This window comes from Bos indicus x Bos taurus, chromosome X (genome assembly GCF_003369695.1).
Source record: "Bos indicus x Bos taurus breed Angus x Brahman F1 hybrid chromosome X, Bos_hybrid_MaternalHap_v2.0, whole genome shotgun sequence".
NCBI classification, from domain to species: domain Eukaryota; kingdom Metazoa; phylum Chordata; class Mammalia; order Artiodactyla; family Bovidae; genus Bos; species Bos indicus x Bos taurus.
In genome coordinates this window covers 88,828,491-88,843,908 of record NC_040105.1, presented here as the reverse complement: position 1 = coordinate 88,843,908, position 15,418 = coordinate 88,828,491, and the positions used below count along the sequence as shown (strand labels likewise).

The 15,418-nt window shown below is 37.7% G+C and overlaps 1 protein-coding gene across 2 annotated transcripts in view; it reads left to right on the top strand.

Annotated features, from left to right (window-relative positions):
• Nucleotides 1-15,093, top strand: part of PIH1D3 (PIH1 domain containing 3) — a 47,881-nt gene extending 32,788 nt beyond the window's left edge. For both annotated transcript variants that reach the window (XM_027534045.1, XM_027534044.1), the window contains exons 6-7: nucleotides 9,753-9,838; nucleotides 14,895-15,093. In XM_027534045.1, the coding sequence (XP_027389846.1) occupies nucleotides 9,753-9,838; nucleotides 14,895-15,024 (216 nt within the window). In that variant the 3' untranslated portion in view covers nucleotides 15,025-15,093. The remainder of the gene's footprint in view (nucleotides 1-9,752; nucleotides 9,839-14,894) is intronic.
• The last annotated feature ends 325 nt before the right edge of the window (nucleotides 15,094-15,418 follow it).

Genomic DNA, 15,418 nt, shown 5'->3' with positions numbered 1-15,418 from the left:
ACTTTTGCATTCCAGTCCCCTATTATGAAAAGGACATCTTTTTTGGGTGTTAGTTCTAGAATGTCTTGTAGGTCTTCATAGAACTATCCAACTTCAGCTTCTTCAGCATTGCTGGTCAGGTCATTGACTTGGATTACTGTGATATGGAATGGTTTCCCTTGGAAAGGAACATTCTGTCGTTTTTGAGATTGCATCCAAATACTGCATTTCAGACTCTTTTGTTGACTGTGATGGCTAGTCCATTTCTTCTAAGGGATTCTTGCCCACAGTAGTAGATGTAATGGTCATCTATGTTAAATTCACCCATTCTAGTCCATTTTAGTTCGCTGATTCCTAAAATGTCAGCATTCACTCTTGCCATCTCCTGTTTGACCCCTTCCAATTTATCTTGATTCATGGACCTAACATTCCAGGTTCCTATGCAATATTGCTCTTTACAGTATCGGATTTTACTTCTATCACCAGTCCCATCCACAACTGGGTGTTGTTTTTGCTTTGGCTCTGTCTCTTCATTCTTTCTGGAGTTATTTCTCCACTCTTCGCCAGCAGCATAATGGGCACCTATCGACCTGGGAAGTTCATCTTTCAGTGTCCTACCTTTTTGCCTTTTCATACCATTCATGGGGTTCTCAAGGCAAGAATACTGATGTGGTTTGCCCATTCCCTTCTCCAGTGGACCATGTTTTGTCAGAACTCTCTACCATGACCTGTCCATCTTGGGTGGCCCTACAAGGCATGGCTCATAGTTTCATTGAATTAGACAAGACTGTGGTCCATGTGATCAGTTTGGTTAGTTTTCTCTGATTGTGGTTCTTAATCTGTCTGTCCTCTGATGGAGAAGGATAAGAGACTTATGCAAGCTTCCTGATGGGAGAGACTGACTGAGGGGGAAACTGGGTCTTGTTCTGATGGGCAGGGCCATGCTCAATAAATCTTTAATCCAATTTTCTGTTGATGGGTGAAGCTGTGTTCCCTCCATGTTATTTACCTGGGACCAAACTGTGGTGGAGATAATGAAGATAATGGCGACCTCCTTCAAAAGGTTCCATGCACTCACTGCTACACTCAGTGCCCCCAACCCTACAGCAGGCCACTGCCAACCCACGCCTCCACCAGAGACTCCTGGACAATCACAGGCAAGTCTGGGTCAGTCTCTTCTAGGGTCACTGCTCCTTTCTCCTGGGTCCTGGTGTACACGAGGTTCTGTTTGTGCCCTCCAAGAGTTGGTTTCCCCAGTCCTGTGTAAGTTCTGGCAACTCTGTGGTGGGGTTAATGGTGACCTCCTCCAAGAGGGCTTATGCCATACCCAAGTCAGCTGCACTCAGCCCATGTCTGCTGCACCCAGAGCCCCTGCCCCTGCTGACCCGTACCTTCACAGGAGACACTCAAACCCAGTTCTGTCTTGGTCTCTGTGGTGTCTCTGGGTCCTGGTGCGCATAAGGTTTGTTTGATTCCTCTGAGTGTCTCTGGCGGGTATGGGGTTTAATTCTAAACGCTATTTCATCCCTCCTACCGTCTTGCTGGGGCTTCTCCTTTGCCCTTGGACATGGAGTATCTCCTCAAAGTTGCTCCAGTGCCTACCGTCTTGCTGGGGCTTCTCTGCCCTTGGTGTGGGGTATCTCCCCACAGTCGCTCCAGCGCCACGCAGCTGCAGCAGCTCCAGCACGGTACAGCTGCTGCCGCTCTTCCTTCAGATAGTGATAATTACCTCCTAATTCTTTCCTGTTGAATTGCATGAGTTAGTACCTCCAGAACTATGTTACATAATAGTAGTAAATAATGGTTTTATTTATTTCTCCCCTTTAGAATATTTCTGATGTTTCCTCATTCACCCTGATACTAACTTTTGTGTTGTGTGTTAAGAACCTGTTCATCTATTCTGATTGATCAAATGCCTTTTTAATGAAGGCAATGGCACCCCACTCCAGTACTTTTGCCTAGAAAATCCCATGGATGGAGGAGCCTGGTAGGCTGCAGTCCATGGGGTCGCTAGAGTCAGACATGACTGAATGACTTGACTTTCATTTTTCACTTTCATGCATTGGAGAAGGAAATGCAACCCACTCCAGTGTTCTTGCCTGGAGAATCCCAAGGATGGGGAAGCCTGATGGGCTGCCATCTATGGGGTTGCACAGAGTTGGACATGACTGAAGTGACTTAGCAGCAACAGCATGATATTTTTACTTTTTGATCTACTGGTATATTCAGTTTCTTAATATTGAAACATCTTTATATAAATTCATTTACTCAACACATATTTATTGATTACCTATGACATCCCATAGTAATAAACAAAACATAAATATCACTGTATTCACAAAACATACTTTCAGTGGGAGAGTTGAATGAACAAAATAAATGCAAAATTGTATTTTACATTGGAAGGTGATTAATGCTATGAAGGGGAAAAAGCAAGGCGAAGTGATAGCATGTACTAGGGAAGCTAGTGGCTGCAGTTTTAAATTCTGTGATCAGGGAAGACCTTACTGAGAAGGCAATTTGTGCAAAGACTTGAAGGCATCTCTCCCCATCAGGAAGTGAGGCTAGGATGCTGGAAAGTTATCTAAGTGGATATTTAAATCACCAATGTTTAAGATACCAGTTAATGTTAGAAATATCAATAGAGAACAAAGAACTATTCTTAGAGAAATAGGTATAGGAAATCTGACTCAGGAATTGGTAGATGGTGCCAACAAGGAGGGTAATTGGTGGTATAGTATGAAGACATGAGATTTATTTTTAAAAAGATGCAAGGAAGCGGAGGCAGGCCTAATGATATACGAAAATTGGGAGGGGGAAAAAAAAAGACAGGCACAAATTGAGAAGACTATAAGGGAATCAGTGTCATCAAGGTAAACTAAGGTAAACCATCAGTTTAAGAAAAATTGCAGAGAATATTGAGAGGCTAATGAGATAAGGGATGTTGTACTAGTGTTCCAGAAGATCTAATGGAAGGGTTTCATGAGTTGGTAAGGGGTAGGAAATGGAAACAAAATAGAAGCTAGGAAGACCAGATGGTAATTATTAAGTGATGAGGAAAGACTTAGAAATCTGAGGCTTCCTGTGTTTATTGACAAATAGAGATAAAAAGGGAGAAGGCAATGGCAACCCACTCCAGTGCTCTTGCCTGGAAAATCCCATGGTCGGAGGAGCCTGGTAGGCTGCAGTCCATGGGGTCGCTAAGCGTTGGACACGACTGAGCGACTTCACTTTCATTTTTCACTTTCATGCATTGGAGAAGGAAATGGCAACCCACTCCGGTGTTCTTGCCTGGAGAATCCCAGAGACGGGGGAGCCTGGTGGGCTGCCGTGTATGGGGTCGCACAGAGTTGGACACGACTGAAGCGACTTAGCAGCAGCAGAGATAAAAAGTATAATGAATTTAGTTCCACCAGCCTCAAAACAGATAATGGCAGTGAGGCTGTGTTTGGGGATAAATGTGGGTACCAACAGAAGTATGAAGGTCCTCTAGATGAGTGTTCTTACTCCAGAATGAGCTGGGCTTACTCTGGACTCCTGTGAAAGGAGAGGAATCATGCTCATGATCTTATGAAACAGACATGGCCATATGGTACTGGAATGTTATAGAAAATGTATCCACTACTTTTAAAAGATATCTGTTGGTTTCATATCTTAGTTTTTGAGAACATATACCTCCATATTTTTATATCCAGAGGTAAATATTTATACAATTTCAAAGTACGGGGATCTATCCCTTTAATTTTTTTTTTCATTTTCCTATAGATTATCATTGCTCCTGAGAGTTTTTATAAAATACTATGGTTGCACTGAAAAAAATATCTCACATGTGTTTCCATAGGTAAACAATGGGAAGTTAAATCACTGAAGCAATTCAAAATGAGACTTAACCAAACTTTTCTGTTAATCAAAATCTCCTAATATTTTTGTGTTTCAAATGGAAACTCATATAGTCTTAACTTCTTTGTCAAGAATCAAATATACTGGAGATGGCTGCTGTTTTTCAAATTTTTCTGTATATATTAAGCTTCACTAAAATTTCAGTAGATCTCATAGATTGGTCAAGTCACACATATAAGGTATGCATCACTTATTCTTATGTTCTGGCATTCAGGAAGGGATAGTTCAGGAGAAAGCCTAAAATCGTTGATTTCTAACAAACACTTGCTATTTGACTTTCTCATTTTGATTTTCAAACAACTTAGAATATGATCAAAGACACTTATCAGAGGAACTGGAAAGTCTATATTAATCACCTACAGATTATAGGAATATACTGTCTTTAAGAACCATCTTGTCATGTAAATCTAACATAGGAATAAGACAATAAAGAGGAAATCTAAACCTCAAAATGAAAATCTCACATTAATGACCCCACTCCCAAAAGCTTAGGGATGTTAAACTAGCTCTGTTACAACACATAGGGGAGAATAAATGAAAGACAGTGAAAACAATTGATAAGCAATTTGACCTACATTTACCCATTTCCAGGAAAGCCTCAAAGTGAATTCCTAAAGAGCCTGAAGAAGTAGTTTTGACTACTCTCCTGAAGAAAAGCTGAAGGTGGAAAGAAGGAATCTCACAAACTTTAAATTAGTGGACTCTTTTCCTGTTTTATCCACATGGCTGGAAGGCAGAAGTGTAAACTAAAGTTAGTCTTGGGTACAGCGGTAGTCAGGCTTTGAGATGGCCCACAATGATTCTCACCTTCTGATATTCTTCCCTTTGTGTATTCCACTCTCACATCGAATGGGGCTGACCTGTATAACCACTAGGATATTATAGAAATGAAAGTATACATCTTCTGAGGCTACATTTCTGAAAAAGGCATGCCTTCTGTCTCACACTTTTGGATCATTCACTCAGGGGAGAAGACAGCTGTTGTGTCATAAGGACAGTCAAGGCTCTAAGTCCTATTGAGAAGTCCATGTGTTGAAGAACTGATGTTGCAGGAAGGGGGACTCCTTCAAGGGCCCAAGAATGGGCTCTTGTCTAACACTTGAAAATGAATTATCTGAAGAGACACACATGCTGACAAAGCAAGAGACTATTGGAAAGGGGTGCCTGGGTGGAGAGTAGCAGGGTAAGGGAACATAGAAGAACTTCTCTGCCACGTGGCTCACAGTCTTCAGTTTATAGTAATGGAGTTAGTTTCTGGATTGTCTCTGGCCAATCATTCTGACTCAGGGTCCTTCCTAATGGTGTATCACTCAGCCAAGATGGATTCCAGTGAGAAGGATTCTGGGAGGTTGGTAGGACATATGAACTAGCATCCCCTCTCTCCTTTTGACCTTTCCTGAATTCTTCCTGTTCGTGGTAGCTTGTTAGTTCCACATTCTTTACCAGGACCTCCTGTTGTAAGATAACTCATACACATGGTTACTGTGGTGCCTAGCCAGTGTAGGTGGTTTTGGTCAGTGATTCCCTTAACACTGAGTTCTCTTGCCATCAGATATGTGAGTGAGTCATCTTGGAGGCAGATTCTCTAGCCCCAATAAAGCCTTCAGATATCTGCAGCTCAGCCAATATCTTGAACACAAACTCATGATAAACCCTACCTAAGACAGAACTACCTAACTAAGCCTCTTCTGAATTCCTAACCTATGGAATATATATAAGATAATAAATGTTAATTGTTGTTTTTGAGTCATAAATTAAGGAGGGAGGAAGTATAATTGGTTTTGGTTATACCACAATAGATAACTAATAAACAGTAACTATTAGGTTGGTACAAACATAATTGCAGTTTTTGCATTGTTGAAATTTGCCTTTTGATGTTAAAATACATTCTTAATAAATGTGGTTATGTTGTACATCATTTCAATGTACATTTCTCACTTTATGCTTTTTTTGCTAATGACTTTGCATGCATGCTAAGTCACTTCAGTCGTGTCTGACTCTTTGTGACCACATGGACTGCAGCTTACCAGGGTCCTCTGTCCATGGGGATTCTCCAAGCAAGAATACAGGAGTGGCTTGCCATGCCCTTCTCCAGGGAATCTTCTCAACCCAGGGAAATGACTTATTACTTGCTGTTTATTTTATATTAATTTTGGACTATGGGAATAATGTTATACAAAAAGCAAATTCAAGTGATTTTCATATTTGAGTTCAAAATGAGTCGTAAAGCAGCAGAGACAACTCACAACGTGAACGATACATTTGGCCCAGGAACTGCTAATGAATGTACAGTGCACTGGTGGTTCAGGAGTTTTGCAAAGGCGATGAGAGCCTTGAAGATGAGAAGCATAGTGGCCACCCTTCAGAAGTTGACAGCAACCAATTGAAAGGATCATTGAAGCTGATCCTCTTACAGCTACACAAGATGTCGAAGAAATCAACATCGACCATTCTATGGTCGTTGAGCATTTGAAGCAAATTGGAAAAGTGGAAAAGCTTGATAAGTGGGTGTCTCATGAGCTGATTGCAAATAAAAAAATCATTTTGTTGTGTTGTCTTCTCTTATTCTTCGAAACAACAAACCATTTCTCGATCGGATTGTGGCGTGTGACGAAAAGTGAATTTTATATGACAAACTGGCAACGACCAGCTCAGTGCACTTTCCAAAGCCAAACTTCCACCAAAATAAGTCATGGTCACTGGTGGTCTGCTGCCAGCCTGATCCATCTTTCTGAATCCGGCAAAACCATTACATCTGAGAAGTATGCTCAGAGCAAATCAATGAGATGCACTGAAAATTGCAACATCTGCAGCAGGCATTGGTCAACAGAAAAGACCCAATTCTTCACAACAATGCCTGACTACATGTCACACAACCAGCACTTCAAAAGTTGAACGAATTGGGCTATGAAGTTTTGCCTCATCTGCCATATTCCCCTGACTTCTTGCCAACTGTCTTCAAGCATCTTGACAGTTTTTTGCAGGGAATATGCTTCCACAACCAGTAGGATGTAGAAAATGTTTTCCAAGAGTTCGTCAAATCTCGAAGCATGGATTTTTATGCTACATGATTAAATCAACTTATTTCTTGTTGGCAAAAATGTGTTGATTGTAATGGTTCTTATTTTGATTAATAAAGATGTGTTTGAGCCTATTTATAATTATTTAAAATTCAGTCTGAAACCGCAGTTACTTTTGCACCACCCTAACAATAGGTAACAGAACCAGAATTCAAGCCCAAATTTGATTCCAAAGGTTGATCTCCCAAAAGGTCAAAAATTTGCCAATGAAATTTTTATCAGTTTTCCTTAGTTACCTATTAAAATAAATTTTTAAATGAATTCCATTTGTATCCTATGTAAAGAGAGGAACATCAATTCCTTTGGTCAGTGAAATACTGTGTTTACTAATACTGGACACGTTAGGTCTTGGGTACAGTCAGTTCTAAGTCAATAGTAGCCATGTCTGTTTTCCAGGTATTCATTAAAAGTATTTTTGAGGAAGTCTGATTCATGTTTCAGGAGGAGTCTTTCTGTTGACTCTTCATCAAATCTTCTACTTTATGAGATATTAACGTGTACCATTCCACTTAATTTGTTCTTTCTCCTGTCTCTCCTGTGAAACCATTTTAGTACACAATTTTAATTTCCTCAAAAGGAAGAATTACTGAGTTGTTTCTGAATTACCCTTAATTAGACTTGCAAACAATTTTAAGAACCACTTTGAAGTTTCTACCCAAAAGTTGTATCAAAATTTCATGTAAGTCATTTTTTTAAACTCAAATGTCATTTCAACACTGGGGAAATAATCTTTTACCTTGAAAGATATAAACATTTCAAACTAAAGAAAAAATTTTGTATTTCTGAGTCCAAGTGAAATGAATCATCTGGCAACTAAAGAACATCTCAACCGGACTATCCTATCTGAATGTTTTTGTGGTAAAAATTGGTCTTTCTTGTCCAATAGACTGCTCATTTAATTTGAGGTAGAGCCCCTATAACTTCCTCTTTGAGAAATGTTCTGTTTCTCTCATTAAAAGCATCTCTTTTTTAGTAGATTTGAATTTTCAAAATATAAATTAGGAGGTAATTGTTTAATGAAAATATGAACCAAAGGATACATTTAGATGGTAGGACCTCTAGAGTTCTATTTACAAATGTTTGTTTATATACAGATTTAATAAAGTAAAATATAACTCACAGACATGTATTTATTCACATACTTTATATTGTGAAAACACTATCGCCTATTTTAAGCTTCTTGTAAGAAATTCTGATTTTTTTCCCACTATTTATTTGATAGGTATTTCCTTTGTAATGTATTGCTTTTATCCTTGTTATTCCAGCTCTGAACTCAACAGATGTTCAGAATTTCAAGTCTTCTAGCTCATATTAGTGAAGACTTCATAATTTAACTTAAAGTTGTTTATGGAAACTACATGCTGAGAGAGAGATCAACTTCTATTGAAAAGAGAATGGATTAGAGTTAGAGATTAGACTTTGTATTGTGATAAAATACACATAATATACAATTTACCATAGTGACATGTAGTGTGCTCACAATGTTGCACAACCATCACCACTATCTAATTCCAGAACATTTGCATCAACCCAAAAGGAAATCCTTTTGTCACACCTCTTTTCTCCTTCCCCAGTCCCTCCAGTAACCACTAATCTGTTTTCATTCTCTATAGATTTGCCTATTCTGGATATTCCAGATAACTAGAATCCTACAATATGTGACTTTTTAGCTTAATGTTTTCAAGGATCATTCATGTTATAGTATTTCATTCCATTTTATAGCTGAATAATACTCCACCGTAGGGATAGACTACACTTTGTTTATCCATTCATCGGTTGATGTGCATTGGGGTTTTTGATGCCTTTTGGCTATTGTGAATAATGCTGCCCTGAACAAAAAACATTATGTACATAATTTTGTTTGGTTGTTTTTAATGCTCTTGAATACACACACACACACACATATACATATACTCAGGAGTTGAATTGCTGGGCCGTGTGGTAATTGAGATGAGACAAGTTTTGAGTGAAATCTTATTAAATCAATAAAGAGTCCCATTTTTTGAGTAGTGGTCATATTGTTATTTCTCTTTTGTTATATTAGCAAGTTTTCTGGACTCCTACAGTTCTCTAGGAAATGTGGCATGGGAGTTAATGCCAGGAGACTACAACATAGCATCACCAACCCACACCCAACATGAGAACTAACCATTTTTTATACAAAGTACCCAGTGATATAAAGGCAGTGGAAGGTTCCCAGCTCTAGCAGGTGTACTAGCATGCACCTTCAAGCAATGAAGGTACTGGCATGTAACCAAAGTGTTTCAATAATAACTTTGAAGGCAGATAAGGTGATGGCACCCCACTCTAGTACTCTTGCCTGGAAAATCCCATGGATGGAGGAGCCTGGTAGGCTGCAGTCCATGGGGTTGCTCAGAGTCGGACAGGACTGAACGACTTCACTTTCACTTTTCACCTTCATGCATTGGAGAAGGAAATGGCAACCCACTCCAGTGTTCTTGCCTGGAGAATCCCAGGGATGGGGGAGCCTGGTGGGCTGCCATCTATGGGGTCGCACAGAGTCGAACACGACTGAAGCGACTTAGAAGAAGAAGAATCTTAGTCAAATTATAGATGGTTGCCTTGGTTCACTCACTAAACTTCTCTGTATCTTGGTTTCTCCATCTGTACAATGAAGATAATAAACACTGCTTCTCAAGATTGTTATAAGAGCAGAGTCTGGCACATAGTTGGCATTTAAATAAATTTTAGTTCTCATTCCCTCTTATTTTATTGGACTCTTCAAATTGTTCTTCAAGACAACAGTATTTTTCTTCTCATTTTTTCTTTCAGGTGAAAATTAAACTACCAAACACCAACCCTTCTGATATTAAAGTTGACATTCAGGAGACGATCCTTGACCTCCGTACTCCTAACAAGTGAGTAAAACTTGGAGCTAGAATAATGAATGTTATAATATTAATGAATCTTTTGTCAATATCCTTTATAAAAGTGTATGTAGTTATTTTGTATCACCCCCAAAGTCAGAAGAAAAGTGAAAAAGTCAGTTAATCATTCAGATGTTTGATCTGGTTAATATAAACATAAATATATTTGTAAATACCTAGATTTTTTACCACTTTACATGCATAGATTTGGAGTAGGTTGATACCACCAAAACATAGTCCCTGACATTCAGATACAGTTTGCTTATCTGTGACGAAAAACAGCTGGAGGTGAAAATCTTTTAAGTTGTAAGTCTTGCGTGTGATATTTTTTTGTACAGTGATGGCATGAAAGAAGCAATCTTTAAGCGTTTTGGATATTGTGGGGCTCTAAGGTTGTTTGCGGAGAAGGCAATGGCACCCCACTCCAGCACTCTTGCCTGGAAAATCCCAGGGATGGAGGAGCCTGGTAGGCTGCAGTGCATGGGGTCGCTAAGAGTCGGACACGACTGAGCGACTTCGCTTTCCCTTTTCACTTTCATGCATTGGAGAAGGAAATGGCAACCCACTTCAGTGTTCTTGCCTGGAGAATCCCAGGGACGAGGGAGCCTGGTGGCTCCCGTCTATGGGGTCACACAGAGTCGGACACGACTGAAGTGACTTAGCATAGCATAGCATAAGGTTGTTTGATTATATTCATCTAAAAATCAATGAAAAGACTTATCAATTACCTAAAACAAAAATCTAACAGCTAATTTATCACTGGATCCTCAAGTTGCATGAATACATTTTAAATTAATGCAGATGATAATGGAATAATTCAATTAAACATTTGATATATTCAAAAATAGTCTTGTTATTATACAAGTTCATATGCTGTTCCCCAAACACAATATATAAGGTAAAATTCTGATAAAATGTTTATCCTGAAACCTGGATAAATCAACCCTGTCTCTCAAAACTAACTATATAAGGAAGGAATCAATAGAACCTGGCATGTGCTAGATAAAATATCTGAATATCTCATTGCTTTGTTCACTTTTCAGCTGGATGTATAGCAGTTAGCACACTTGGTTGACTGCAGTGGACCTTTGTTAACTCATAGACATTTCAAAATGGGTGTGGGGAGCAGTCAGATGCTAGCATATTATCTTCCTTCCATTATCAGTACCTATAGTTCTTCTCTGTTGATCATAGGGCTTTGAGAACATAACAAAATTCGATCTCTGCTACAAAAGACTTCTATGTGTAAACACACCAATGTACATGAGTAGCTTAACTTTGATTTCTACAATAGAGGAATTTAACCACAAATGACCTACAGAGGAATACATATCAAATATTTTCTCCTTAATATAATTTTAAAAATGTATTCACTCAAAAATTGTCTCATGTTATGAAAATCACATTCCTTATTTTCACCATTGACATCAAGGAGTATAGTAATTTTTTCATTACATGCTATACACACATTTACTCTTTCCACACAACCTTTGCAAGGGAAGTTGGTTAAATGAGCAGTCAATCTTCCATGATATTTGTGCACTTGTTAAAAGCACAGACATCTACACACCATGGAGTTAATTTCCATTCCCGTAGCGGTTCTCACTGTCTCCATCAATCTTTAGGCAGCTGCTCTGGCTATGCTGTCATTCCAGATACCTTTCAAAGCCCACTAAATGAAAGACTCACACAGAGATATTTTTCCAAATAGAATGTGGGCTGCAGTAGGTCATTTGGATCATACAGTACTAATATATTAAATGCTCAGCACATAAAAGTACTGTCTGTTAAGAAAAAGGTCATTAATTAAGGGAGAAGAAAGAATTAAAATTTTTATTACTTTTCCTAAAAACTCAAACATTCTTTGGAGCCCTGATATTATCTGAACTAGTATTATTGGAAATGTGTCTTGCTTTGAGTTTGCCGATATTCACATCTACTTTCTTTAGTTTCTAACTTTGACACCCTGTAACACTATGCTTACTGGTTTCAAGAAGCATAACAGTGGACATTCTGTTCATGTACCTATAAGGGAAAATGAGTGGAATTATTTTAACTAAATTGACTAGATATCAATCTATTGATAGTCAATTGCATTAAAATTATGAATAAAACCCAGATTTTTAGCATTATAGAATGAAAAGAAATGTTTGCTGAATCCTTCATTTTAAAAAAACTGGTTGTTTTGGCATATAGATTCCCAACAGGGTAGGTAGAAAGGAAGAAAGATAGGTGAAATTGTATAATGTCTCAAAATCTCCGGACTTTATCTTCATATGGGGTTTCATTATTTTTTAAGATGGATTCTAAGAATATCTTCAATGAATTCCTTGAATGTGATAATAAAAACACATTCTAAAGATAAACATGAGTTAATTTCTGGTTGTTTGTTACTTTAGATTATCTCACTTTTGCTGTGCTCCTTTGATTTAGATTGAATTGACTGATATTCAAAGACATAAACACCTAAAAAAAAGTTTTCTAAATGCAATAGTGAATTGCAGCTCAGTAGCTGTTTCTGCTTTCTTTGAAAATAGTTATATCTCCAACAGGAAACCTTAAAAAGGCCATATCTTTTTTAAGCCCAGATATGTAAATCAAATAATTCATAAACTACATAAAATAAAAAGTACATTATGTGAATATGCACAGAACAAGGTTGTTGTATGTTTAAATCTCTTGGCAAGAAACATCAACTTGAATTCTCTAATATAAATGTAAGCATATAAGTCTCTAAACTAGAATTCACTGTATAGATATTTTTTTGTTTTTACTTTCATATATTATTATTTGCATTTAAATAATTTCTAAAGAAAAGCAACACTGGAGAGACTGTTTTTTTACTTTTTATTTTGTATTGGAGTATAGCCAATTAACAATGTTGTGATAGTTTTAGGTGGACAGCAAAAGGACTCAGCCAATATGCATGTATCCATCCTCCTCCAAACTTCTCTCCCATCCAGGCTACCACATAACATTGAGCAGAGTTCCCTGTGCTACATAGTAGGACCTTGTTGGTTATCCATTTAACACTGGATAAACATTTGATCAGTGACTAAACTTTAGCTTTTTAAAAAGCAAATATTTTTCAATGTAAAGGCAGAGAGATTGGGTTTAAATGTTCATTCATATTTTATTATAGTACTGATCTATACTAGTTATTCAAATATCATTTTGTAGTGACCTATTTGCTTTTAATTCATTTATTCATTCACTCAACAAATAATACTTTCCTTCTTTTAAAAGCCTAAATAAGTTATACAGTTTCTACTCAAAATTTTTGTATGTGAAGCTATACTACTAAGGACTAGACAAAAATGCAGGGATGGATGGATCATTCCAATGGCCACTAACTGTCTTTTTTTTTTTTTAATTTATTTCTGTCTGGACAGAGAAGTGCACATTATCATTGGAACTTCTTCAGCTGATTTATAGTTGTCTTTTGGTGCAATGAAACTGTCACCACTGAGCTTTGCTTTCTTTTAAAAGTGAATATATTATCATTTGTAGAATAAGGGATGAAGCAAATCTAACTCTAGTACAACCTATATTGTAAACAACTTTAAAAAGATGGACTCTCAGGAACTCCCTGGAGGTCCAGTGGTTAGAACTTGGCACTTTTACTGCCAAGGGCATGGTTTAATCCCTGGTCGGGGAACTAAGATCCTGCAAGCTTCATGGCACAGTCAAAAAAAAAAAAAAAAAGATGGACTCTACATGGTTTTTGCACCCACTTTTTTTTTTTTTTTAAGATTCCAAATATTACAGGGTATATTGAAATACATTGCGATTTCATTACTTCAAGTGGAGAGAATTGTTTCTCCTACCCTAAATATCTGGAATGGAACAAAAGTAACAGAAAACTTCTCCTTTAGGTTCCAGAGCTGTGTGATAAATACTTTTAATGAGCCCAGTTTCCTGAATTTAGGTCTTTGCAAATGAATAATGAGGAGACTGATTTTCGAGGCTTTTGTTTTCAAATACTAGTTTTTTGTACAAGTATTCAATAAGTACCCCCTAAAAATTACCCAAATTACCATATTCCTTTACCAGTTTGGGTCTTATACCTCCTAAAAGAGCTTTTCTGTCCACTTTTTATAGAGATCCTCAAGCCTTCTCTGTTGAGAATGTGAGGTAATAAGTGCTTCATGTATTTAATTTTCTTCAGATACCAGCATGTGCTGACCCCATGCATAATTCCGATTCATACCACTATGACATATTTATGGATGTCTCATCCCAGCCATGCGTCTGAAGCATACAGCTATCCAGCAACTGAGCCATAAACTACAAACTACACTCAGCAGTCTCTCACAGGAAATTTCTGTCAATGTAAAGTAGAAAGAACCAGAGGCAAGCAAAAGAAAGCACTTTCATTGATTGGGTATTGAAATCACTGCAGGCCTGAATTTCAATAACTACACCTGGAGTAGAGACTCAGTTTAAAGTAATGTTAGCAGAATTATTGTAGAACTATTCGAATTTCAGATTTCTGTCAGGCAGTCACATTTCTTCTACACATAAGGATGACTGGCAAAAGATCTGTCCAAACAACTTAAAGTTGCAGTGGTTCTATTTCTATGCCAATAAACATAGCCTGAGACTATGTTTATATAATGCAAAATGAGGTCAATTTAGAAAAAATAAGCTTGCTTGCTTGCTAAGGCACTTCAGTCTTGTCTGTCTCTTTGTGACCCTATGGACTGTAGCCCGCCAGGCTCCTCTATCCATGGGATTCTCCAGGCAAGAATACTGGAGTAGGTTGCCATGCCCTCCTCCAGGGGATCTTCCCAACCCAGGGATCAAATCCGAGTCTTTTAAGTCTCCTGCATTGAGGGGTGGTCCAAACCGCTGCTTGGAGTTTTAGGGCCAAGAAAAAAAAAAGGTATACTATTTGTGTTAATTAGGCATATTTTTGATCCAGTATTCATACTGTCTAGTTTTTTGGTTCCTAACATTGCGATGATATATATTGCTTCCCATTGCCTTTATTAAAAGTGGTATCTTCTTGATGTCACTGGTTCTAGGTTTTTATTTTGTTTTTCAGGAAGCTGCTGCTAACCCTTCCCCATCCTGTGGACTGCAGCAGTGCCAACGCCTTCTATATACTTGATGTTGAGACTCTCGAAGTCACCATGACTATGAAACGAGAGTTGGATTTCATTAATTTCTTATGAAACGGTGTGGACAAGGATGAAAAGTGGCAAATAACACTGATTAAAAAATAAAAACCTTTGACAAAATTAGTTAATGTTTTCTGTTTTCTCTTTATTATTCTGACATATTGAAAAATGGGCTTCTGTTCAATTCTAGAGCTATTCTGATCATTTACAGTCATTTCTATTAATCTAGTAGGAAATAGTGTTTTCTCATACTAATAAGCTATCCCATTTTTATAGTGATAGCTGGATGGAATTTACAGGTTAACCAGTTAGATTGCTACATGCCAATTAAATAACTGAAATATGACCAAGAAATGGTTGGTTCATTTACTTCAATAGTCTAAAGGCCTTAAGCCATTTGATTATACCATGATACAATCAGTAACATAGGAATTGGTCATTATGATCA